General features: G+C 51.3%; 2 protein-coding genes and 1 non-coding gene across 17 annotated transcripts in view; all 3 read left to right on the top strand.

The window, feature by feature from the left end:
• PUM1 (pumilio RNA binding family member 1) overlaps nucleotides 1-9,550 on the top strand; it is a 142,851-nt gene extending 133,301 nt beyond the window's left edge. For all 15 annotated transcript variants that reach the window (XM_036885137.2, XM_036885147.2, XM_036885146.2 and 12 more), the window contains 3 exons: nucleotides 244-365; nucleotides 4,595-4,787; nucleotides 7,724-9,550. In XM_036885137.2, coding sequence (XP_036741032.2) covers nucleotides 244-365; nucleotides 4,595-4,787; nucleotides 7,724-7,855 — 447 coding nt within the window. In that variant the 3' untranslated portion in view covers nucleotides 7,856-9,550. The remainder of the gene's footprint in view (nucleotides 1-243; nucleotides 366-4,594; nucleotides 4,788-7,723) is intronic.
• Nucleotides 5,549-5,633, top strand: LOC118912355 (small nucleolar RNA SNORD103/SNORD85). The gene has a single exon (XR_005024778.1). It is a non-coding gene; the product is annotated as a small nucleolar RNA SNORD103/SNORD85 (small nucleolar RNA).
• Nucleotides 9,551-19,273: 9,723 nt separating the features above from the next.
• Nucleotides 19,274-26,608, top strand: part of SDC3 (syndecan 3) — a 36,023-nt gene continuing 28,688 nt past the window's right edge. The window contains exons 1-3 of the mRNA XM_036885165.2: nucleotides 19,274-19,410; nucleotides 19,509-19,648; nucleotides 19,778-20,322. Of these exons, the coding sequence (XP_036741060.2) occupies nucleotides 19,274-19,410; nucleotides 19,509-19,648; nucleotides 19,778-20,322 (822 nt within the window). The remainder of the gene's footprint in view (nucleotides 19,411-19,508; nucleotides 19,649-19,777; nucleotides 20,323-26,608) is intronic.

The raw sequence follows: 26,608 nt of genomic DNA, 5'->3' as shown, positions 1-26,608 counted from the left end.
CCCAACTAGGACCTTTGAGTGTAAATGCATATAGAAATAGTCTATTGTCTGGGAATGTGTTCTTGTTTTGTAATGGCAGGGAAAAATGATCATTATCCATTTTTAAAAATTCAAAAGTATTCATTAGCATTCAGGTAAGCCCTCGTCATACTACAGGAAGATAGGTGTTGATTAGATGTAAGGATTTAGGTAACCCACAGAACTCATTTTACATAGATTTTATTTTTGTTGTTCCTCAAATAGGATCAATACGGAAATTATGTAATCCAGCATGTATTGGAGCATGGTCGTCCTGAGGATAAAAGTAAAATTGTAGCAGAAATCCGAGGCAATGTACTTGTATTGAGTCAGCACAAATTTGCAAGGTATGTGCTTTGAATTATACAAACTCTGTTTTCCAGAAAATTATCATTCTGTTTTCTTCAAATATTCATTTTTTCAATGTATACCTAACTTAAAAAGTCAAATAGTTCTACAAAATATGCTACAAAGTAAAAGACATAAAGGGTCCTTTAATGGGACCAGAATCAGCCCCTTTGAAATCTGGTGAATATGTTTCTAAAGAATATAGATTTTGTACATTGGTAAACTAGACATCTCATTAGCATATATGCTTGAAATTGTGAAATGTCCTTTACTCATTTCCTCTTTGAATCAAGAGGCAGTGTACCACACCTTTGTACAGGCCTTAATGTTCTTAGAATTTCTTCCAGTCTTTATGTCGTGCCCCACTCAAAGATCAGATGCACTAGTTCTTCCCAGCTTGTGAAGGATGTTTAGGTAACTTTTAAGTAGCAGTGGCTGGAAAAGAAATCGCTGACCCTTCCAAGGGGTTAGTGGTGTGGTCTTCTAAGTGGATTCTGTGTGTTCTCCTCTGCTGTACACATAACATAGTACTTTGTATTTTGGGAATTTTTTCTTCTCTGGTTTTTAGAATAGATTGCCAGCAGCTGTGGCTCTACAACCTTGATGTTTTTAAATTGTTCATTTTTAGTTAGTAAAATCTTACAATATTGTAGCATGGATAATGGGGAAAAGAGATAAAATCATCCATAGATCTAGTCTCTCAATAGCCTTACCTGATCAGGGTCATCGCTGAGACCTCATATAGCCTCTTCTGGACATTGGCAAGGACCAGGGAAAGGGGTCAGGATCCCTTAGATCTTTCCCTTGGGTCACTATGCTGTTTGCTTTTTGTTTAGTGTGTTTAATAATGTCACCCTTGGATGTAATTAATATTATAATAGATTTGTGGTCTGGTAGTGACCGAGTGGCTACTGTGGGCCCAACCCTCGCACAGATAACAACTATAAGTTGTGAACAAAATGTCAGAGAACTACCTGAGTTAAGTCACTAGAGAGTGACTAAGAGCAGGTGGATACTAGAGGGGTGTGGACTGTTGATACTTGGAAGAAGGTAATTTGCACTGGGTAAACTTCTCTGTTTTTCTAAAATTGAAATATCAATAATTTAACATTATGCATGTTTGAAATGTACAATATATGTTGCAATATAACTTACAGTAGCATTAGCTAACACTTCTACTGTGTCACATAGTTACATTTCTTTTTTGTGTTGGGAACACCATTAAGATCTAGTCTTTCAGCAGTTTTGAAATTTATGATACAGTATTGTCGACTACAGTCAGGAAGTTACCCATTTTTAATGTCTTCAACCTGTAGGCACTTCACAGTGCTCCATGCTGGGTTCCTAAAATTGGGATAGAATACTCTGCAGTGTTCCCAGAAGGCAGAGTTTGGGGCGGACCTGACATGGAGAGTGGCAGAGTGACAAAGGAGAAATCCTAGAGGGAAAGAGAACTAGGGAAGGAGAGGCCCAAATTTAAACTTTGTAAATACCTAGTTGACTCCTGAACCACGTTTCCATGGGATAAACTCGAGGCAGCCCAACTGGAGCTAAAAAGTATTCTGATGTTTCAGCTGCTTGCCTCCTGCATGGGAGTTTACAATTTGAGTTCAGCCAAGGTAACTGCAGTAAAATAAGGGGGTGGGACCTACTCTTTGGATGAACACAGTAGTACCCAGTTTCTATAGTGAATCATTCACTATGTCTAGATAACAGGAGAATGTGATCTATACTCAAGAAAATAAAAGAGAGGTAACAAAAACCACATGTTTGAGGCCACCCAGACGTTGGTGTTAGCAGAGATCAATCATAAAGCAGCCATTTTAATTATATTGAGAGGTATAAAGGAAAATATGCTTGTAATTAATAAAAGCATAAATGTTAGTAGGATATGGAAACCTTATTATAAAAAGAACAAAATGGAAATTCTAGAATAGACAAAAATGTATCATCTGAAATAGAGTTCACTGTATGACCTTAACAGCAGATTAGAGATAACAGAAAGCAGGAAATTAGAAAATATCTTAATAGAAATAAACCAGTAAAATAGATTAATGACTTTGTGACATTTTTGATGGTGACCCAGAATACAGAGTAAAATTTTCATCAGCTTTGCAAGCACAATGTGCGCAGGTGGCTGGAACTGTATTGCCCACGATTAATTCTGATACTATTCTGTTTCATCAAAAAAATTAAAAAGGGCACAAACCACTAAGTTGATCTCATGACTTACAAGTGGGTTGGAAACTACAATTTTGGAAGCACCAGGACAAATTTCAAAGACTGAAACAATACTTGATTGTGTGTGGAGGGGGTACCCCATGATAGGGCTGATGCACCTGCTTGCTTTTTTGGAAGACAGGTCAGTGCTGAGGATTGAGTCCTCCACCCAGAAGAAGTGTCCCCAACCCAGTTTAGTACAAAGCCCTGTTTTAATTCTGACCCCATTGTAGGAGAAGCGGGCCTGGAGTGGATAAAGGTATAACTCAGCCAACTAGTCCTGAAAAGCAATGAGTTCTTTGCCTGAACATTTTGAGACAGTGACTGGTTTTGTGTTCTCTGAACCAGCTCAGTAATATCTTAACTCCTTTTTCTGCCAAGGAAGAAGTCAGTGGCTATTAGGCTATTATCACTTCCACAGTACTACACCTGCAGCTCAGGCTAGAATTGCATAGTACCGTGGAAGGAGGGTAGGGGGATAAGTTTCCCCATTGCTTTATCAGAGGGGAGAGACTATTGTTTTAATATTAGAGTTGATACATTAGCTCACCAGATTTGATATACACTGTATATTTTAAGAAGAAATATTGAAGAAATGTTTGGTAGGATGATAGCTGTTAAACATTTTAAGTTGACAATTCCATTTTCTAAATAAAAGCATATGCCTAAGCTCAGTGTGCAAAGCCAGGTAACATGAGAGGGTCCTTTCAGAACCCTACAGAGCAACACCCTCTTAAGGTTTAAAAACCTCTCGGACAGAGAGTTACTGTGGTGACTAGCTGAATATCCAGAAGGCTGGCCTTTGGCAGAAGGAGTAAGAACATTGTCCCTGCCTTCAGGTGCCCCCGGAGTTAGGTATACCTGTCCTTTTTTAGCCCCTGAAGGCAAAATTAGGAAGGAAGAATGATTAACAGAGCCATTCACCCATATGGTGGGTTGCCCTAAAAAGTAAGTACTTCCAGATTATTTGAAATTCCCAAGCAGATACTAAATGGCCATCTTCCAGAACTGTCACAAAAGAGCTTTCTGCATTAGCTAGGTCTGGGCTCTTCTGAATTCCTTTTCTACTTTGAGTGTGTGTGATCCAGAGCAGCTCTTCCTCCAGTCATGAACTCTTTGCAAAGCCCTCAACTGCCTGCCCACCCACCTACCAAATATTGTCTTTGCCAGGTATTGGCTCCAGCAATACAAATAGAAATAATATGTCTTATTCTTTGACATCACACAGTTGTCTCCTGCCACAGAACCCCAGATACAAAGTGGTGTTGACTTACAAAAATCAAACATTAGTAAGTAATCAGCCACTCCTGGATGATAACTATCCATTAGTATGGCTGTGTGCAGTTTGATCAGCCTCTGCAGTCCTTCTGGATTGTAGAAAAATTCTGATTGAAACAACCACATTCCTTTTTTCCTTTCGCAGGATGATGTATTTCTGAACTATTTAGAAATGCAGGCACACCTGTAGGGTTCTTGTTCTTAGGTTCCAAAGCAGCAGCATGAAGTAATTGAAAGAGTGCTATGGTCCCTACTTGTGTATTCCTTCACTCACTCAGTCCATAGAGCCTCTCGTAACTACCAAGCTCTACAGGAATATAAATACTAAGTAATACTTGTTCTGGCTTCAGTAGGCTCAGAGAGGTGAGGAAGAATTGATAGATTCTGGTACATATTGAAATTATGCTCATGAACCACTTCAGCTATTAACTAGTTTTGTGAACCTTGTGTTTAAGTCCCTTCACTTTACCTGGGCTTTTTACCCTCACCTGTTGGGGTGGTGGTGGGGGTTCTGCTATCCTCCATGACCTGGTCTCAGCCATGGTTCACATAGGAAGCCTCAGATGGCAAAGGTGGAGAGTCTCGTAGAGCCAACCAGTTGATGAGTTTATTACCCGAAAATGTTGGGCTCTCTTTTGCTGCTGAATCTGAGGTTAGAGCAGAGGCCAGATAAGTACAGCCTAACAGCGTCCCTTTTCTAAGAGTTTCCCCTGGACTTGTCTCATTTCAGCAATGTTGTGGAGAAGTGTGTCACTCACGCGTCCCGTACGGAGCGTGCCGTGCTTATTGATGAGGTATGCACCATGAACGACGGTCCCCACAGTGCCTTATACACCATGATGAAGGACCAGTATGCCAACTACGTGGTCCAGAAGATGATTGATGTCGCAGAGCCAGCCCAGCGCAAGATTGTCATGCATAAGGTAGGCCGGGTGCGACAGAAATCAGTCAGAGAGAATGTGTGCCAGGTTCTTCATGTTTGTGACGTGCCAAGGAGGGCGAATAGTTGGCTGCTTTGGTGGACTTTGTCACAGGACTACGTCTCCCGCTGTGCTCCTTGTTCCTTTTATCTGGAGTGGCCATTGTTTCCGTTAGCCACCTCACCTCTATCACTAACTCATTGGTGTGAAAGAGTCTTAAACTCAGTTGTTGTGAGGGATTTTCCTGCCTGACCTTCAGGCCATGCGTCTACCCCTGTGTCCCCAGGAGATCAGCTTTTCAGTGCAGTGCCCGGCCTGGCCCACGAACCTGATGCCCACTGTGTGCCAGACGCCAGCACAGAAGTGAATGAAGCTGATGACTGCTCCAGAGCACAGTGGGAAAGGGTGACGGAAGGCAGTGGAGAGCGTGTGAGAGCACGTTCCCTGAGTCTGAGGGGAGGCTTTGCAGGAGAGAAGACCAGGCCTAAGGAGGAGGTAGACAGGAGAAAAGTGACAGAAATCTGAACTGTTAGGTGCTGTGAGTGGGAGCTGACAGAACACACCTGAGGGAGGCCACAGCTTCCAGAACAGTCACGGAGCAGGTTGAGCCAGCCCCACACAGACCACGGGGCCCAGGAAGCAAAACGAGCCCACAGCAGGTGCGCTGCCCCTGTTTGTGCCAGGCAGGGCCGTGAGCCTCGGGGTGCTTCTGATTTGAACCCTCAGCCTTTGGGCTTTGAACTCAATGAAGAGGTTGGTCATGGTCTGGCAGTGATGAACCACTTGCCCTCACTGAGAACAAAGTTCGGTAATGAGAATCTTTGTTATGGACTCAAGTTCTGAGCCAGACGAGGCACTCACCACCTCCAGTTCAAAACAAGACACAACAAAACACCGTGCTGGTGTTGGCCATGGCAGTGGAAGGCTGGGGGAGTCCAGAGTCCTGAAAGGTGTGAGACTCACAGGTGGCGCTGCTGGAGGCAGAGGGAATGTTGGAGAAGTATAGAAGTTTATGGCATATCCATTCATGCAACAAAAACTTGCATGTGTACTCAGTAGCAAGTCCTTTCAGAGCAGCTACTGTATCATTGTCACAATGATCTGGGGATAGTTTGGAGAGGGCTGTGTGAGATTGTGGCACATTTGAGAGTGACACTGAATAAAGCCCTGATCCTTTCCAGGCAGAGGAACCTGCCTGTGTGAAGGCTTGGGTGCAGGAGACAAGATGGTGTGTTTGAAGAAGTAAAGCACATTCAGGAGGGCAGGACCGTGGTGCCAGAATCACATTTACATGTCAGACGGTTGTCCTGGCTGATGAGCATCTTGGAGGAGGGGAGGCAGCAGGAAATGAGGCAGTGAGGAGACTGGGTGGAAGGCTGTTCAGCCAAGAGATGGTGGTGGCTTTGGGATTGAGAAGTGGACTTACGTGGGGCTTAGCAGTTCATTGAGGGTGCTGAGAGGAAAAGCCCCAAAGAATCTAAAAAATATCTAATATTTTTTCAGCTTTCACTGGTAGGCAGTGCCCTTTTCAGTAAGAGGGAACAGTGGAGCAGGTTGCTTTTCACCTCCCATTAAACCCAGTGAAGAATGGAGTTCAGTAATATTATACATGCACGTGCATGTGGGTTGTTAGTTTTGCCTGGAAAAGGAGGTGTATAAAGGTTAAGTGGATGAACTATCAGTCAACCAATCCCAGGGATAGAGAGGTGAAAAAAATTGAATCTTCACTTAGTTTCTAAAAGGAAAGCTGCCAAAAAGCACGAGGGGTAGGTTTAGGCAAATTGGGTCGCACAGCTTAGAATTCGAGCCAAGGACCATTAACAGTTTCCCACATAGGCTCTTAAGTGAGAATGGAGTAGCTAGCACGGGTCTGTGTCCTGTGGTCCAGAGGGGTTTCTAGAGTCACTTGGCTCTTCCTTGCTTTGAGGACACAGCTACACAGACAAAAACTGTGGCCCACATAGAACTCTCCATCTGGAGAGTATCCGTTTTCCCTGGTACATTTGTCTCAGTGTTGGAGTTGCACGTGCGGTGTGTGGAAACAGGTTAATAAGCTGTGGTCCTTCACTGCCTATGTGGAATAGCTGATGGTTAAGCAAGTGACTGTAAGGCAGTTTGGTATGTGCCATGGCAGAGGTAGTAGAAAGCTCCACAAGCTCACAGAAGAGGAAGGTGGTTCCAGAGATGAAGCACCTCTCATTGTCTGGGATGCACAGGACTTCTCAGCACAGGTCACCCTGGGGGCGGGAGAGGAGGGGAGAATGCTGGGAGGGCCAAGCCGAGCATGGGTGGGAGAGGTGAGGAATGAGACTGCCGCAGGCAGCGACGGGAAGGCATGGTGGGGAGAAAGGTAATTTCTAGAGGGGCCACACACAGGATGAGCCACTTAACCCCTGGGCCTTCATTTTTTCACCCATAAAAGAGGGATAATCACATATGCCTATGAGGCTTACATGAACAGTACCTGTGTCACGTCTGTCATTTTTATTGTTGTCATTAGTAGCTTTCTGTGAACTGGAGGACAGGTTTAGATAGTGAGCTCAGGAGTCTTGGTACCCAGAAAGAAAACCTCACAGCTCAGGGGAGCTGAGGCTCCTGGCATGGGGCCAGAGGGGTTGATCATTGTGCCTCAGGGAGGCCCTGTGCAGTGGCGGTGGTGACGCTGTGATTGTCACTCAGGACACAATTTCTGTCCTGGAGGTGGTCTGTGGCTGTCTAGCCTCCAGACCCCTCACATCTTGTGTCAACACTCAGGATAGGAGCTGTGCTTTTCATCTGATGGGCCACTTAGCTCTAGAATTCAGGTGCTGCCGCTGAGCCAGTGAGAGTGCTGCTGAGGGGTGTGTGCCCGGGTGCAGGCTGGGGGTCTGGGAGCACAGCGGGAGCCTGCCCCAGTGTGTCTTCCAGCCAGAGTAACGCAAAATGTGATTCCTCCTCAGATCCGGCCTCACATCGCAACTCTTCGCAAGTATACTTACGGCAAGCACATTCTGGCCAAGCTGGAGAAATACTACATGAAGAACGGCGTCGACTTAGGGCCCATCTGTGGCCCCCCCAATGGTATTATCTGAGGCAGTGTCACCCCTGTCCCCTCATTCCCACTCACCTCATTGGCCCATTGGCAAGTCCAGCCAGCAACCAGAAATGTTCTAGTGTAGACTTAAAATGGGTACCCTGTCCTCTAAAAAAAGGAATCAAATCCACAGTGGAAAAGCCTTTGTAAATTTGTTTAATTTTATTACGCATAACATGTACTAATTATTTTTTTTAATTGACTAATTGCCCTGTTGTTTTACTGGTGTATAGGATACTTGTACATAGGTTACCAGTGTACACGGGAGGCCACATTATTTTGTTCAATGTTGTATCTATATCCCACGTATGGAAACTTTCAGGGTGGTTGGTTTAACAAAAAAAGTTAAAAAAAAAGAAAAAAAAAGAAGAAGGTTTTTAAATCACTTGCCTCACTGGCAAGTTTTGCAAATAGCTCTTCTCCACCTCCTCATTTTAGTAAAAAACAAAAACAAACAAAAAAACCTGAAAGGATTGAATTTTAGTTAAATGACCTCAAACTGGCATTTAACACTGTTTATAAAATATATATATATACATATATATATATAATGAAAATTGTTTAAGAGTTGCTAAAACCTCAGTTTATGACATTAAGTTTATGAAACTTCTAAAAATTGCCTTTTTTGGAGACTCTCTTATGCTGAAGAAAATTACGTAGTCTGTTCTGTGAGGAGGAGATGTGCGCATCCAGGATGTTTTTCAAGGGTGGGCGGGTATATCGGTTTGCTGCCTACTGAATTCTTTTCTGTTAACATTAAAAGGCAAAATCTGATTATTTAGCATGAGAAAAAAAATCCAACTCTGCTTTTGGTCTTGCTTCTATAAATATATAGTGTATACTTGGTGTAGACTTTGCATATATACAAATTTGTAGTATTTTCTTGTTTTGATGTCTAATCTGTATCTATAATGTACCCTAGTAGTCGAACATAATTTTGATTGTACAATTGTACATTTGTATACCTGTAATGTAAATGTGGAGAAGTTTGAATCAACATAAACACGTTTTTGGTAAGAAAAGAGAATTAGCCAGCCCTGTGCATTCAGTGTATATTCACACCTTTTATGGTCGTAGCATATAGTGTTGTATATTGTAAATTGTAATTTCAACCAGAAGTAAATTTTTTTCTTTTGAAGGAATAAATGTTCTTTATACAGCATAGTTAACGTTAAAAAAGAAGAAAAAAACACTTGGTTTCATTTGTCACCTAGTCAGTAAGTAGCAAGGTCCTTTCTAAATGTTCTTCAAGATGATTCAGTTCACATTAGTGTTTTTTTAAATCCTAAAGTAATGTTTTACTTATTTTGTGACAGTCGAAAGGACGTGCAAAGTTCAACCCTGCCCTAGCCTTCCTTACAATCAGAGCCCCTCTCCCTTGTAAAGTGTGAATTGCCCTTTTTGTACAGAAGATGAACTGTATTTTGCATTTTGTCTACTTGTAAGTGAATGTAACATACTGTCAATTTTCCTTGTTTGAATATAGAATTGTAACACTACACGGTGTACATTTCCAGAGCCTTGTGTATATTTCCAATGAACTTTTTTGCAAGCACACTTGTAACCATATGTGTATAATTAACAAACCTGTGTATGCTTATGCCTGGGCAACTATTTTTTGTAACTCTTGTGTAGATTGTCTCTAAACAATGTGTGATCTTTATTTTGAAAAATACAGAACTTTGGAATCTGAGTTTGTGCTTTATTTTAACCCCCCCCCCCCACCACCACAACCTGCACTAATGCCAGGATAGCCCTTTCTTTGTTGTTTGTGCTTCTTTCCTCCTGCTTGTTTTGTGGGGGGATGGGGGGGACTTGGAATAGGGCTGGGGTGTCAAACTGTTGGCTCTTGAGCCCAGTTTAACCCTAGGATGCTGGGTTTAGCCTGACCAGTGCTTCAAAAATCAGGACATTCCACATTAATCCAAATTTCTAAGTTCTATTGAAAAATCAGAATATTCACCTCTCTGGGCCGAGTCTGCATGCTAGTCACTGGAGCATCCTCAGAAGGCCCTGCAGTTGACCTGTTCTCTGCTGGTGATCTTCATTGGCCTTTCTGGCCTCTGTAGCATTTGTGAGCCAGGAGCTGGACAGAACCCAGTTAATTACAAATGCCTCCTAACTAAGTGTTGGCTGTTGGGTCTCCCCACAGGCCCCCTTTCCTCTCCTCTCATGCTGCTCACTGGTGCCCACACGCTGTGGCCAGCACAGGTGGGCCTGATAGCCTAGCTTGCTCATCTTACCTCATATTGGGGACCTCCTCGACCCTAGTACAGGGTCACTTGCTCACTCAGGTGCCTGTCACCTATGCCTGAGGATGACCATCTTCCGTTCACCACCTTTGCTCCAGAAGCAGCTTTGGCAAAACCTGCCACTGAAACTTTGGTCAGTGGTAGTAGCTGCAGCCTGAGCTCAGCCCAGGAGGCCTGCGGGGAGCCCACACCACCTCCTGTCTGGAAGTGCAGCCACAGGCTGGCTGCAGAAAGAACTTTGCCCAGTACCTTCCAAGGTTATGAGACATCCACTAACAAGCCCTGCAGGCACCGTGGTCCAGGGAACAAAGGGAGATGGGGAGAGAATGCAGGTTTCCGGTCTAGAACAGCTTGTGCCCTAGTGGCAGTGACCAGGTCCTTCCCCAGCGTTCTCCCAGCGCAGCTGTCAGCGTGGGCTCCCCAGAGGCAGCATGCTGAGGGTGCTGCCAGCTGCCACAGCCAGTGCAGCTCTGAACATGGCAGCTCTGGACCCAGATAGACTGGGGTCAGGTGTGGCTCCCGCCACTCACTGGGTGTGCTTGGGGTCCTCTCACCTCATCTTTATCAGATTCCTCGCTGAAGGTTGAAGGTGACACAACATGTATGTGAAGTGGTTCCCTCACCTGTCATGGGAAGTTACGGCGATCGAATGGTTATGGGGGTTTTACCAGAGTTGCAGAGGCAGCATGTGAAGTAGGTAAGCCATGGAGGAGCTTGGGTTTCTCCCGTTTGCCTACTGCCTTTGTGACCTTGGGAAAGTAGTTGAGCCTGTGAGCTCAACCCAGTTTCCTCTTCTGTAAGACTGGAATAATGCCTCATAGAGCTGTAGTAACAGAATTGTTTAACATACACTAGCAGCCTGGCACATGCTAGGCACTCACAGGTTGGTTTTCTTCTTACCTGGTTTATTTATACTTCTCTTCCCCCGTCTGCCTCCTTTTACTCTTTAGCATTTACTGAAATGTTTTATGTTTGTATTTTTCAGTGGTAGAACTCAATACTGGGTTAGAAATGTGATCACCCTACTCTTGCCTTTGTTTCAAGCCCATGTCTTTGAGGCCTCGGGAGGCTTTAATCCCAATTGCCTTTAATTGCCTGGATCATCTCCTCTCAGGCCAAGTTTCCTTCTCTGTGAAATGAGGGAAGTAATAGCACCTAGTTGTGAGGACCGAATGCAATTTCGTAGCTTAGCCCAGTCCCCGGCACATTCGTCTAGTAAACAAATGGGACCTACCATCTCTCACCGTTACCATCACTCATCCAATATCTGTGCACAGGTTTTGGTGGACAGAACAGTTCTTGCCCACCACGTGAAAAAGTTAACATGAAGTCATTTATTGTGAACCAACTCTATGCCAGACACCGAAGAGATGATTTTTGTATGTCCTCTCATTCCTTTCAGGTCCTGCGAGGAATGTGGTCACCCCCAACTCAGATATGGAAACAGGTTCTGGGGTCTGAGGCAGTCTCTAGATCAGACCAGTTCTGAGCCTGAGGCTTTCCCCCTTGGCTATCAGAGCAGTGGGGGCCAGGGCAGACCCCTGCCTCTGCAGGATTGAGTTGCAGTCCTGGGCCGAGTGCCCACTTCATTTGGCAGTACCCACTGCTACCAACTCTGCCCAAGGATGGTTGCTGGTGTCCTGGCTGCCATCAACTAGACAACCTGCGTTCTGCCAGAGCTCCTCCAACATGGCTTCCTCCCACAGTTTATATAATCATCCTTTACCTGTTCGCAGTGCTTAACTGTTTACAGAGCCCACTCATTTCTGATTCCTTGGTCCTCATGAAAGCCTCAGGGAGTGAGAGAGGGTAGATGTTACCAGCCCATTATACAGATGAGGGGTTTAAGACCCAGGCCATAAAATGAGTCAGTAAGTAAGGATTTTATCTGAAGTTTGCCATCTTGGTCTTGTCTCCTTTCATCAGCCCCAGGAATAAGCTGTCTTCTCTATTTTTCAAGGCTGAGCTGGGTTTTGGAACGGCAAGGCACCGGGGAGAAGCGTTTCACAGGAGGAAACTTGGGACTTCATGTAGTTGCCAGTTGTAGCCACACGAGGGTGCCGCTGCCCTAATAAAGTATTACAAAGTTCTAGGGGCTCAAGGCTCCAAGGTCAAGGTTGGGATGGCTTTTCCCCAGCTTAAAGGGCTTGAGTGGCCTGGAGACTGGAGGTCTGGCATCTGTTCTGACTTCCCCACTTCTTGCCTCCCTCCCCAGCTTCTAAGCATGGAGCTAGTCCCTCAGTCCGGCTTGGGAAGGCAGGATATGGTCATGGATCTGGCTCACAGGCTGCCCCTTTGCCTTTGATTCACTGTGTTACTGCTGTCAAATCACTGACCTTTGGGCTTCGGTTTCTCCAGCCGTCACGGGGTGGAAGCCCAGCCTGGCTACCCTTACGGGGCTGGTATGAATCAGATGGTTGGGGCAGAGGAAGCAGTGCCATGCCACTGTTAATGACCCAAGCCTCTGGGGCCTCTTTCTGGGGCCACATCCCTGGCTTTTCCACCAAGCTTTCAGACAACTAAAATCCACAAGTCTTTTTGTGACCAATAAATAGCTGCCTAGCTTCAAATCCTAGTGCCACCAGTCTAATGTGACCTTTTTAAATCATTTGCCCTTTTATTCCTCCATTTCCTCATCTGGGAAATGGGGATAATGATAGTTCTTCTTCATAGGGTACATTAGAAACATTGGCACATTAGTAAGCCATAAATAGGAGTTGTTACTATTATTACCTCTGCTACTGATTTGTCCCTGCTGTGTTGGGGCTCTTGGACTTTTCACTAGGGTGATTATTTAATTTGGCCTCCCAAACCAGGACACTTTAAAGCATAAAAGCAGATGCACTGAATTATTATAGCACATGGCCACCAACCAGCCTCCAGAGCGGCCTCCTCCTGGTGTTCTCACCCTCCCCACCTTGAATAGGGCTGCCTGGAAACACTAGGCTATTGTCGGAAGGGTGGGGTGTGACTTCCGAAGCCAGGCCCCACGGGACATTGCGGCTCAGGCTGGCTCTCTGGGCTCTCTCGCTCACTTTCTAGGACACTCAGTGAGGTCCCCACAGTAAGGAATTGAGGTCTCTGCTGTAGCTAGTGTTGAACTGCCGTCTCGTAAGGCTGCAACTTCACGAGAGATCCCAAACCAGACCAGCTCAGCTGCTCTGGAACCCCTGGTCCACAGAAACGGTCTTTATGGTTTTAAGCTGCTGTGTTTGGGGGTAATTTGTTATACAGCGATGGATGACTGATACACAGCGCAAAGACTAGTGTAACCCAGGGCTGTCCCAGGCAAAGCAGAAGGCCCATTGCTCATTTCTCCCACCAGGCACATGCTGCCCCCAAGTCTGTGCTGGCCTTGGAGAGCCTGTTTCTGCCCCTGCCACCCCACCCCCATGAGCTGGCCCTTGGCGGGACTCCAGGCAATTTCCTGGTGCTCCTCAGAACCCAGGGTGGAGACATGCCTCTGGGTGGGGCTGGACCAGGGACTCCAGGAGGCTGTAGTTGTTCTGTTCCAGAGGTGGCTCAGCCTCTCTCAGTCCCAGTAGAGGGTCCCCAGGCCCACCCACCTCAGGTCTGGAGTGTGTCAAGCAGCAAATGACTGGAAACAGTGGTCAGTTGAGCTGTGGGTCCCACCCTGAGCTGGACACTGCCCTGTGTTACCTTGTTCCCAGACCTCAAACCCTGGGAGGGGCTAACAGTCACACACTGTAACTTCATAGGAAATTGGCCCAGGTCACCCGCCAGGCAATGGCAGACCCAGATTTTGACCCCGGAGTCTCCCATGCCTCTCCTTAGGGCCCATGCTGCCAGACCCTGCTCCAGCCCTCTGCAGAGCCTTGTTCCCAGGGCCACCTGCTGGGTGCTGGGAATTAAGTTTGACCACGAGAGAGATCTGATTCATTTACAGATGAGGAGACTGAGGTCCAGGACAAGGGAAGTGACTGGCTCAGGGCCACAGAGATGGTAGGGGACAGAGCTGGGACCCACCCCACGGGAAAGAAGGTACTTGGTCACTGCCCACCTCTTATCCTGGGATGCCAGCTCCCCCAGTGCCCTTAGCGGGGACTCCGTAACTAGAGGGTGAAGTCTGAGTGTTGGTCTCTGAATCTCAAAAACAAACAAAAACACAAGACACATCAAGTGTCTCTGTGACAGTCGTGCTTGCTGGGATTCTGAGGCCTTGGGGATGGGGGACCGGCGTGGGGGGAATCTGCTGGCCCCCTCAGTCCTCCTTTTCATGCGGGGGCCCTAGCCTGCTTCCTGTTTTCCCTTCTTGGGTGTCACCAGCTGGGCTGCTCTAGCCCCAGGATGAGACGAGAAAGAAAAAATATTTTTAGAGAGCTTTTTTTTCTTCTAGAAAAATGACTCCAAATGTGCAATTATTCCCAGGGATGGGGTGTGTGAGTGGAATGGCGTCTGGAACGGCAGGGCCCTGCTCCCACCCCCTCTGCTCTCGCCTCTCCCTCCACCTCCCGGATCCCAGGCCTGGGCTCCCTGGCCCCCATGCCCTCACACTGCCATTTCCAGGCCCTGACCTCAGACCGGTAAGTGTGGGAGGCCCATGGCAGGGCTTGACTGAGGGTCTTGGTTGTGTGGGAGGTGGACCCCAAACAACAGGGCAGTTGGTCTAGGAGAAGTGGGTGGTGAGCCAAAGCCCCCAGAGCAGGGAGGGAAGGAGTCTGCAGTTCTACCACAGGTGGGCTGTGTGGCCTTGTGCCAGTCACTCCCTCCTTTCGGGGCTCAAGTCTTCTCATTTGTGAAATGGGCAGATGAAGTGAGTTGAGCGAGGAGAGCAGCACAAGGCCCTACATGCTCTGTCCGTTCTAGGTTATGGTCAGCAAGCCCTAGAATGTTCTCAGCCTCACCCATACACCTGACACCCAAAGCCTGGAGCTGGAGCGCAAGACCTCAGAGGCCTTCCCCCTGGGCAGGGCACCACTCCAGAGTGCTCACTCTCCAGTGCCTGCCTGACAGCAGTCAGTGCAGATGCCGCCACCACCACGAAGCCTTCCTAGGTTCCCTCCATGATACCCAGACCCTCAGAGTGGTGTTAACCTCTCCCTGCACAGTCCCCCCACCGACTTTGCTGTACTCAGTTGATGAATATGTCTGGCTGTGGGCTTCCATTCAGAAGCACACTTACTGTAAAATTAATGAAGATTAAGCTTCGGGGCTCCATCTGCACGGTCCCCTTCCAAAGTCTTGTTCCTAATATTATATTCTTGATCCCTTCAAATTGTATGAACTTCAGGCCCCACAGAGCCTGGACCCACCCCTACTTTCATTCCTACCCAGCTTGAAGTCCCAGAGCCCTCCTCCCCTCCAACAGTGACCCTTGGCCGCCATCCCCACCTGCTGGCCTGGCACCTGGGCCACACCTGTCCCAGCTGCATCCGTGGGCTCTGCTCAGGGCCTCTGTGGCCTTGCCTTTCTCCTCCTGCAAGCCCAGCTCAGGCCCTGCTCTGTGGCTCACAGGCCATCTGGCTCAAGCAGCCTGCCTTCCTCCTGCCTGTCTCACACCTGCCCTCAGGAGTCCCCAGCTTGCAGGCCTAGTAGGGGCCTGGGTTCAAATCCTGACCCCACTCCTGGCAGCTGTGTATCTGTGGGGGTGTCGCTCTCCCACCCCCATCTTGAAAAGACTTACGTAGGACACAGAGGACTCAGGACGAGCTCCAGGATGGCCCTGTGAGACCCTCACGCAGCCATGACCCTTAGATAGGCAGGGGCTCTTCACAGATGGAGGCCCCACAGACAGAGCCAAGCCCTCCCACTGCCTGCTGGACCCCGCTGCAGGCCCTGTGGACCCTCCCCGCAGCCCAGGAGCCTGCCTGGGAGCCTTCTGCAACCTGGGGCGGCAGACCTGCGTCGCCCTAGACTCCCTCAGTGGTCTGTGGGTCAGGAGCCCTCTTGCCAGAATCCTGTTTCAGTTTCTGAATTTTGGAGTCACTGACCTCAGGACTGTTGTCACTCAGACTTTCTCAAAAGCAAACCCAGGCTCCGGCCTCCATCCTGAATCCTGGGCAAGACTGAAAGTCATCGCGGAGAAGGTGGATGAGGAGGGGAGGGAGCACAGTGCAGCCAGGGGTGTCCTGGGCACTGGGACCTGTTTTTTGAGACACATGATTGCCCGTGAGCAGGAGGGCCAGCTAGGGTCACAGAGTCCCCTTGTACCCACCGGGGGTGGTGCAGTGCGGATCTCCACGAGCATGCCCGCTTCCTGGCTGTGTACCTGGGCTTGCCACCCAGCTTCTCAGAGCCACTGCCCTGGATGCAAAATGGAACAAAAAGCCAACACAGGCATGGCGCTCACGCGTGCCAGGCTCCCTTGAAAGGGCTCCCAAGTGTTAGCTCATCTGGTCCCCACAGCAGCAGCCTCGGGAAGCAAGTGTGCGTGTTGTACCCAAACCACTGGGCTATGGGGAGGGGTAATGCAAGTGGGCTGCCGAGGGCTGAGAGCAGTGCCTGGCAGCAGTGAGCCCTCAGTAGGTGCTGGCTCTCAGTACACGGCGGTGCTAGTTCCAAAGAGCCAGTCTGTTTAGTCAAACCTCTGGGGGGCAGGTGTCGTCAGATAACTTACTGAGCATCTACTCTGTGCCAGGCTCAGAGATGCAACTCTCAAACGAGGAGTCTCAGGCAAGGGCCTCAGAAGTGCTGGCTGGGCCTCCTACTTGCCCTCTGCTGCCTTGTTAGAGCCAGGAGGCCCTGCCAAGGGCAGAGAAAGGTCTGACCAGGGTGGGTAGTGAGGCATGGCCCTTAGGTGTGTTTGTTGGATGTGTTTGTCTGGGTTCTAGGCTCATCTAAGTATGCCTGCCAGTTGGCTGTGTCCATATGACAGTGTGAATCCCCTCACTGACCATTTAAGTCATTCATCAAACACTTCCCTGTATACCTTTGGACCTGGCATTACAGAGTGACTGTTAAGAGCCTGGGTTAGGATCTCAGCTCTCAGTTACCAGCTATGTGAGCTTGGGCACGTCTCGTAGTTTCTCTGTGCCTCGGTGGAGATAATGTCAGTGTGTATTTTGTAGAGCGGTGCCTGGCATATAGTTAGCTCTGCTTGAGTTCTGTGATTGTTGCCCACTGGGGGTACTGAGGTGCCCCCATTGCTGGGCGACACAGGCAGTGGAGGCTGGAAGCAGGGTGGAAGAGCCAGGATGGGGCTTGTCCAGGGTGCTGGGCAGGGGTGGGGCTAGCCCTGCCTGAGAGAGTCAGGAATGCTCCCCACAGGGGCCACGTGGGCCATGGGAGTTGTGCTCGTAGGGAGGTGATGGCAGGCGAAGGGAGACCCTGAGGTGCTTGTTGGTTGTGTCCGTGTGACAGTGTGACATGGCTTGAAGGCAAAGGTAGGCCTGGGGGAGGGTGACTGTTTGCATGCACCATGTGATGGACGGTAGATGAATGTGTGCTCTATGAACCCCAAGGCGAGCCAGAGCGGGGAGGGCGGGTGAGGCGAAGGCTGAGACCCTCAGGGGCCCAGAACCGGCTCAGGTCTTGCTGTGCCCAGTATCTTTGAGGAGCAGCAGGTGGCGCTCCTGGCCTGCCCGGCCCGAAGATCCTCCCCCCACCCCTCCTCTTTCGATGGCAGAAGAGGGGCTGCTGCTGCTTCTAGAAGTCTCAGTACCGGCAGGAGGAACCTGAAGATGAGCCATGCTCACTGCCCACCCTCTGCAAAGGGACCGCCGTCCTAATGGCCTCCCTGTAAGCTGTTCTGAGCCTTCCATACCTCCCAGATAGAGTGCTCACAATCTCTCGGAGGGCCCACTGCCGTCTGTGCACAAGGCATTCCTCCCACGGAGCTGGCATCGGGCTTGTCACAGTCCCCACCCTGACTGTTGGCCCTTACCCTGCCCGCTAGAAGCTCCTCAAAAACAGACTGTTCCCTGGGCCTGTGGCTGCCCCTCTGGGAGGTGACGATCCCTACATCTGGATCCCTCAGTTTATAAGCATCATTCCAGCCGCCTTTGATGAGCCCCCATCCAAGGGCAGGGAAGAGCTCATTCAACCACAGCCCAACACCTGGGCCTGGCACACACAGGCACTCAGTTCATATTGGGAGAAGTAACAAATGAATGAATGAACCTCATGTGGTCATTATTTCCACATTACACTTGGGAAACTGAGGCTCAGAGAGGTAAAGTTGTTCATCCAGTGTCACACAGCTCCTAACTGGCAGGACTGGGATTTGAACATAGGGATTTGCCTAACTCACAGCCAGAGCTCTTCAATCAGAGTTGTACTGCTTCAACTAGAACCAGCTCCCCAGTTACTAGGCCCCATCAGCCCCTCTCCACCCATTTCCTGAAGGTGCCTATGGATCAGAATTCCAAAAGATTTGGGAATGGGCTTTCCAGAGGCTGCGACCTCAAAATTCCTAGGGATTTTTGAATTTCAGAGTTGGAAAGTTTCCCTCTCCTCCTCTCCACGGTCTCTACCAATGGGCAGCTAGCCTGGCCTTAAACATCCTTTAGGGACAGGGCTCTCATTCCAGCTCGGGGCACACCTTCTAATTACGCTTCACCCTATGTTGAGCTAATGTTTGTCCTCTTGGCCTCCTCCCAAAGGCCCTGAAAGGACAGGTGTGGGTCCCCTTGACACCCTAAAATCATGGCTGGTGTCCCAGCGTCTGTTCCCCAGGGCCCACCCCAGCCCTCTCCCCTACTGGCTCTCTTTGTCCTGGTTTCAGTTCCATTTTTCTTGGGGAACTGTCCCAATTTTAGCTCAGTTCAGTTCCTATTTCCTGATGGCGGGCCCTCACTGGGTGGGAAGCCCCAGGCCCACTTCCAGCCTGCCATAGTCAGCAGATAACTTCCCCTTTCCGGACCTCAGCGCTCCCTCTGGGTGGTGGTGATACTGACCGCATCATTTCATGGGACTGCTGAGGGGTGAAGGAGATCACCCCCTAAGGCACTTGGCACCAAGCCAGACACGTGGTCAGGGCTTAATCAGTATGTGCCTCCTTTCCCCCCAAAACACCCCTGGGTGGGGATGAACTCAGGTGAATGGGAAACTCATTGACCAACAAATTTGTATTGAGCACCCACTACGTGCCAGGCCTTGGGCTAGTCTTGGGGACACAGCAGCGACCCAGAGGACCCAGTCTCCTGTCCTCCTGGATTCATGTGCTGTGGTGGGAGAGTCCAGTGATAGATGGTCAAGTGCCTAGTATGTCAGACGGGGATGAAGGCTCTAGAGACGCGTGCAGGGAGCACGCAGGGGATAAACACCACCAGGGCAAGCCACTGCCTGGGGGACACACTTGCCCCAGCACCTGCTCTGAAGGGGCAGCGGGTTCCATTCTGAGGTCAGAAGTCCGAGCCTCAGGGCTGGGGCCACCTGCCTGAGGCCATTAGCTTGTGGGGAATCAGCACCACCCCAGTCTGCCTGGTTCTTTCTCCATAGATCCAGTGACTGCACCCCAAAGCCAAGGCCCCTCACGTGCGGAGGGGAGACTGAGGCCCAGGGAGGGCCACGCCTGGCTGGTGTCCTGGAGACGTCAGAGCCCCTGGGATTGGAGGACCTCCGGCCCCCTCCATGGGCGGGTGGGTGATGGGGTCCGGAGGAGCCCCGTGAGCGGCGCCCTCAGCGGGGGCAGCTGACGATCCCCCAGGCCCGCAAATGAGCCAGCGCGTCCCCGCTTTCCCACGCGGGGCTTCCCGTCCGGCCCTCAGGACAGCGGAGGAGGCGCGTTCTGGGGGATCCCCGATCTCCGGACCGGGGCTCAGCGAGGCAGGCCACGAGCCCCAGGTCGCACAGCAGCCCGCCGAGCGCCGCCGTCCCTGCTGCCCCCGCTGCGGCGGGGAGGGCGCGCGGGGGCCCCCGGCGGGCGGCGCGGGGCGGGGCGGGGGCGGCCTTTGAGGGGCGCGCTCCGGCCGCCCCGCCCCCGCGCCCCTCCTCCCGCTCCGCCCGCGCTGGGGGCGGCCGGGCGGCGGCGGCGCACGCTTCCTGCGGGCGCGGCTGCTGTGGGCGCGGAGCTGCGAGGCGGAGCCGGGCCGCCGAGCCGGGAGCCGCGAGCCGAGAGCGCGTCGGTCCAGCCGCCGGGCCGCGCCGCCGCCGAGCAGCCGCCCCGCGCCGCGCCTCGGGAACAAAGGCGCCCGCCGCCGCCGCCATGAAGCCGGGGCCGCCGCACCGCGCCGGGGCCGCCCACGGGACGGGCGCGGGCGCCCTGCTGCTGCGCCCGCTGCTGCTCCTGCTCCTGGCGGGGCGCGCCGCGGGGGTGAGTGACGCGCGCCGGACCCCGCGCCCGGGCCTCCCCGCCGCGCGCCCCTCCGAGCGCCGCCCGCCGCCGTGCCTCCCGGGGCTTGTCGCCTTCCTGCGGGGACCCCTCCCCCGAGGGAGGCCGGGGTGGGAGCCGGCTCGTCGCTGCCCCTCCGCACCGGCCCGAGGACCTGCCTGCCCGCCGGCGGCCGAGGCGCGCCGGCCGGGGGTCGCCGGCGCGGGGCCGGGCTGGGTGTGTCTTGGGTCTGGAGTGAACGTGGCTTTGGCTTCGTAGGTGTGCCCAGACCTCGGCCACTTGGAGGGAATCGGGTCGGTTCTCCCTGCTGGGAGTGGGTGTGCGTTTGGTTCCTCCGAGGGTCGCTGTGGTGAGGGCGGTGGGGGCCCAGAGAGGGGGAGGGGTGAGGGTGACTTGGTGAAGGTGACCGTGTGTGTGTGTGTGTGTGTGTGTGTGTGTGTGTGTGTGTCCACCTCGGTGAGGGTGCTGGCATCTTGGGGTGTGTATGGGTAAAGAATGGCGGGTGAGGACAGGCCCGCCACATGGGTGGGTGCCACCTACCTGTGTGTGTGCTCGAGTGAGGGTGACCCATTGTGCACGGTGTGCACCAGTGAGTGACCAGACTGGGCGACTGTTGGCCAGGGCTGTGTGTGCCTGTAGGGGCTGAGAGTGTGTGGGGGAGAGACCTGTGGTGGGCGTGTGCTTGGCGCTGTGGGAGTGTGTGTGCGCACGGGCTTGTGAGCATGTGCATGCGTGTGCATGTGGGGGCATGGGTGACCCTGTGCATGGGGCATGTACCCTGGGGGATGCCAAGGTGAGTATATGTGCAGGAGGTGACCTATTTGTCCCTTTGTCCCTTTTTAAAAAAAATCTGAGAGTCCCTTTGAGTGACCACAGCAGCCATGGAGTTGAGCTCAGTCCCAGTGTCATTAGGGAGAGCAGGGTATAGGGAGGAGAGCAGGGTGCAGGGACCCAGCCCTTCCTAGCAGTTGGGTCACCTCTTGCTGGAAGACCATTTTCTGGAAGACCCTTTTTGAAATCAAAGACGTGGAAATCACACAGCCATGGGTTCAAATCCTGCTATCACCACTGATTCATGGAGTGATCTTGGGCAAGTCATCTCCCTTCTCTGAGCCTGTTTTCCCCTCTGTGAAATGGACCTAATATCCCTCTCAGAGATTCAATGAGAGGAGGCATGTGCTCACACACATAAGGAGTTCGGTAACTATTTGATGTATAGGTGAATGAAAGGGAGCTCAGGACAAAATGCATTAGACTTGGAGGCCCAGCAGGAGTCTGGAGCTGTGTGACTCTGGGCAGGCCATGTCCCTCGCTGAACAACTGTTCCTTATCCATAAAACAGGCTCTGGTGCACAGTAGGGCCTCAATGAGACAGGGTGCCCTGGATCTGAAGGTGAAGTATACAGTGGGTGTGGTTCGGACCCAATACTGAGTGGTAGATAAAGCAGTCCCCCCACAGGTTTGGACCTGGAGGTGGAAATGGGGAGCTTGACTTAGAGCAGAGGAGGGGTGGGACCCCAAGTGAAGCAGGGGAGTCCCTCTCTGGGGGAGTTCCTTTCCACAGCTACCCAGGGGTCAGGCTGTCAAAGAGGGGCATTATCTGACCCTGGAGGTAAAGGGTTAGTGGGTGGTGTCCAGGTGTCAGGGGTACCAGAGGAAGAGGGCGATGCCTGCAGCAGGAGGAACTGAGGCTGGACTGGCAGAGCCCCAGCCACGATGGCTCTAGAAGTGGCCTCCATGGTGCTGTTCTCTAGGGACATCGCTGGGATGGCAGTGGCTGTTTCCAGGGCAAGGAGGGGACAAGATGACCCCTATCTGCCCACTGGCTTGAAAGAAGTGCATGTGTATGGGGTGGCAGGCTTCCAAGGTGGCCTCTGCGGACAGGAGGTCTCATTCATGCTGCTGATGGTGAGTTGCGGGGTGGGGGTGGGTGGTTGGTGTCTTCTGGCATCTGGGGAGTTCTCTCTGCTGTAAAGCCAGGTGACTAAGATTTTAAGGGCCCTTCAGGACACTTCAGTCATCACCCAGAGAGGCTTGTAGTGTGGGGATCTTGGAAAAATTTTAGCTTGGAAACATGTTCTTTTAGAAGCTCAGGGCTGGAAGGGATTTTAGGTGTTAGTTAGTCTTGTTTGAATATTCCCTATGTTGGGAGTTCACTACTTTGTGGCTGTGTGCCCTTGTGAAAGTTATTTAACTTCTCTCTGCCTTTGTTTCCACCTCTAAAACTGGGAGAATATGAGAATGAAAGGGGTTAACATGGAGAGTTCTTAGCACAGTGCCTGGCATCTTGCAAGCACTCAATAAATGTTGATTTCTTTTTTTACAAGGTTGCTATTCCCTGCTTGGGAATGCAGCAGGGGTGAGAAGTGAAAGGATAAGGGACCATGGAAAGGGAAATCCACCTGGGAATTCTTGTGAAGCCCCTCCCCAGGCCTGGAGGTGCCTGCTCCCTCCCACCCCTACTATATCAAGCATCCAGGAGCTGCTCTGCATGCTTTTGCTTCTCTGGTTGACTATGAATGCTGGGCTGCCAGGCAAGATTGTTCTTACTGTAAAAAGTAAGAGTCAGGGATCCCCGGCTGTTCTAGCCCAGGCCCTGACACAGGGGCACCACAGTGGTCTGCCTGTTAGCCCCCAAGGTGTTAAGGTCTTTGGGGACAGGCACTTGGGTGTATGACTTTGGCTAAGGGATTTATCTGTTTCAACTTCCTCATCTGTAAAATGGAGACATAAACAGTGCCAGCCTCACAGGTTGTTGTGATAAGAAAATGAACTCCTTGGGTGGACTGAGCACAGTCTGCCATGTAATGAGCTCTCTGGAGATGGGGTCTTTTTAGGAGGGAGCCTGGGGGTGAGGGTCAGGGAGGGCTCCCTGGAGGAGGAGGTTTTGATCTAAGCTGTAGAAGTGGTACCATGTGTCACTGAGCAAACTGTATGTAGCCTGCTTGCCCTGAGTCAGCTTTCTTACCTGTCAGCCGGGGACAAATACCTGACTTACAGAACTGTTGTTGGGGGTTTGTAACATCCTCAAGGCAGAGCTGGGATTGGGACCTGGTGCTTTCTCCCTGGGGGGCCACGCAGTACCTCCAGCTCAGCATGTTTCTTGTTGCCTTATGTTGGGGGTTGGTGTGGGGTTGAGCTCTGCTGGAGAAAAGAGCGGTTTGCCTTGTGAAAAATGGCTCCTTCCACTTCGTAGACTGAGGTATGGGGCCCCTGGGGGCCCCAGGGCAGCACTGGGTTTGGGCTCTGGAAGCTGCTGGGGAGCAGTGGGGTAGGTGAGAGGGGTCATCTTGAAGAGGAGAAAGAGGCTGAGACAACTCCTCCGAGGAGCCCGGCTGCCACAGGCCTCCGTTCCGACTCTCCCACTGGAGCTGGGCCTTCCCCCAAAGCTGCCTTGGGGAGAGGGATGGGTCATTCTAGAAGGGGCTGCAATAGGATTCTTGAAGACTGGAGAGACTAAGGCGGCTGGGGATGGAAGGTGGTGGTCTCCACCCCTCAGCCTGGCAGAGGCTGAGGGCAGGACTTGGGCAGCAGGCTCCGCACCTCTGAGGGCTTAATAATAGAACAGCAGTTAATGCTTCCTGAGAGCTCCACCCACTAGGCACCGTCCGTGGATTGGCTCCTTTAATCCTTATGACAATCTTTGGGGGTAGGGTAGGAATTATTAGAACCTCCATTTTGCAGCTGAGAAACTGAGGCACAGAGCAGTTAAATAACTTGCCCAAGGTCACACAGGTGGAAGATGGCAGAGCTGGATTGAGCCAGGGCTTGGCAGGCTAATAGAACTGGGCTGTTGTCCTAATTCTACCCCTTCTTGCTGTGTGATCTGGGGCAAGTTGCTTTACTTCTCTGGGGCCTACCTACCCCCAAATTATGTCCACATTACCTACTGTTTCACAAGCCTGCTTTCTGCTGGACTCTGAGCCAGGCATGTCCCATATCTGTTCTCATTTAAGTCTCACTCTAGCCTTTGGCGGGTGACCTTACCCACGTTGCAGGCGGTGGAAGGGGCTTGCTGGGGGCCTGGCCCAGAGCCCTTGGTCCTTCACTGCCTCACAAGTCTCTGTCATCTGTAAAATGGAGGTATTCTGAGGGTCACTGGGGATAGATTGAGGGAGAGCTCTGTAAACTGCATGGCTGTCAACGAGACTGAGGGGGCAGGGCTCATGTCTGGGCACAAGAGAGGGTAAGTATTTAGAACCTCAGGATGAGGGGGTCCAAAAGCCACCATTCCCTCTGGTCTGACTTTAATCCCCTCTGTCCCTTAGAAAGTTGTTGTGTGGAGCCCGAATCTACATCCCTGCCCCCCCCTCCCCCCATCCTGCTCTGTGTCCTGCGCCCATTGCACCTAAGATTCTCTCTAGCCTGAGTTGACTGAGGCTCAGAGAGGGGGAGTACTTGGTGGAGGTCACACAGAAGTCAGTAGAAGTGTCAGAATGCTTTCCTGATAGACCATGAGGTCTCTAGGGCCACCTCTGTGGCTGTCTTGTTCTTTGTTGAACCCTTCAGGCCAACTTTGTGCCTGGCCCAGAATTGAATGGCTTGAACGAATGAACAAACGAATGAATGAAGGCAGGAGGGAAGCCAGGACTGTAAGCTTTGGAGCCCAGGCTGGGACATTGTGTTCTCTCCTGTGGAGGTGGGTGGGGGGTGGGGGACAGGGAGACTGGCGGAGTCCTGCTGGGTGCAAGACGTGTGCCTGTGGGCTGGGAGGTGCTGGGGGGCCTCATGGGGTGGGCCTGTGGTCTGAGTGCCAAGGTGTGGCCACCATGTCTGGGTGGGACTGAGGCATTGTGGCTTTGGGCTCCTGCCCAGCTGCCTGGAGCCCTGTGATTTTGTGTCTGATGGGGTAGGGCAGCAGGAGCCAGGAGCTGTCCTGGGGCTCAGCCTCTTGTTCCCCCGTGCCTCCAGTCTAGTAGGGGCTAGGCTGGTTCTGAACTACCTGACTTGTCTTGCTGTCCTATTAACATTCTGCCACATCCTGGGAACATCAGGCCAGGGCCTGGTAGATGTCTGTTGGCTGACATCTTGTCTTGGCTCTCAGCCTCCCAAGGTTCCAGGAGGCCGGGTAGCCATCACTTCCGGCCCCCTCCCTGCAGACCAGGCTCTGGCCAGAGGGGCGGCCTCTCCCCTCCCCCACTGACCAGGCCTAGTCTCAGCGCCAAACAGGAAGCTGTGATTACAGGGGGACTCTAAGCTGCAATGGCTGAGGGCCCAGCTGGGGGATGGGTGTGGAGTTGGCCCCTGACAAATGATCTGGCTCTTAACTACCTGGCTGCTGAGGGTAGAAAGCAGAGAACACCTAGGCTGTCCTTTTATACTAGGTGGGGAGTGTTCTACAAACTTCACTCCCCAGCTGGCTGAAGTCTGCCTTCTTCCCATCCCTGGTTCCCCACCTGGGCCTTGGTGCTCTGTCTGTTTTGAGGTTTCCAAACCTGCGGGTGCAGCTTGAGGTAGTAGAAGGGGCAGAGGCCCCAGAGCCAGCTGGACTGGAGTTGAAATTCTGGTTCTGCCAATCTCTTCCTGTGTGATCTTGACAAATTCACTTAACCTCTCTGAGCCTCATTCTTCTCTTCTTTAAAATGAGCCAAAAGTACCTCTCTCTGCCCCAGAGTTGTTTGGGAATGAACAACATGAAATAATAAGGTATCTGATAAGGAGTGGCTGCTCCTGAAAATGCAGTTTTTTTAAAATTCCGTTTACCTGCTTTGGTTTTGCTCTTTCCTGTCCCTTTCTTGGTCTCACTGAGGAATTGCTTTTTTGGGCATGAGGATAAGGCTTTCCCTTGGAGAGTGTGGGAACCAAGTTTGAATGATCATGGATGACCTACCACAGAACCCTGGGTTTGGGGGCTACGCCAAGAAGAACTTGGGCCAGGACACCCACCCAGCTGGAGCAGGCAGGATCGGGGCCCGGGTAGGGGTAGCGCTTTCCACTGCCTCGCGGTGCTGAGCTCACGGGCAGTGTGGTTCTCTGGAGCTGTCGGCAGTCTGCGGTCCAGTCTGGACTGGACTCTTGGCTCTTAGGTCCTTCTGGTCCTGGAGTCCCAGAGAGACCTTGCTGTCTGCAGCTTTAGCTCGTGACATGGTGACACCGAGTTCTTCCATTTTCTTCCCAGCTGGGGAGCACCTCAGCTGTGTGTTCATCCTGCAGGCCTTGGCCCCAGGAGGACGGTCACTGTGTGGAGGACCCTGGAGAGGGGAGAGCCCTGAAGAGGTGAGCAGCCTCGCAGCATGTCACCACACAGATGGGGATCCTGAAGCCCAGG

The sequence above is a fragment of the Manis pentadactyla genome, chromosome 4 (genome assembly GCF_030020395.1).
Source record: "Manis pentadactyla isolate mManPen7 chromosome 4, mManPen7.hap1, whole genome shotgun sequence".
In the NCBI taxonomy this organism is placed as follows: Eukaryota; Metazoa; Chordata; class Mammalia; order Pholidota; family Manidae; genus Manis; species Manis pentadactyla.
This window is presented reverse-complemented; position numbering and strand designations above follow the sequence as displayed.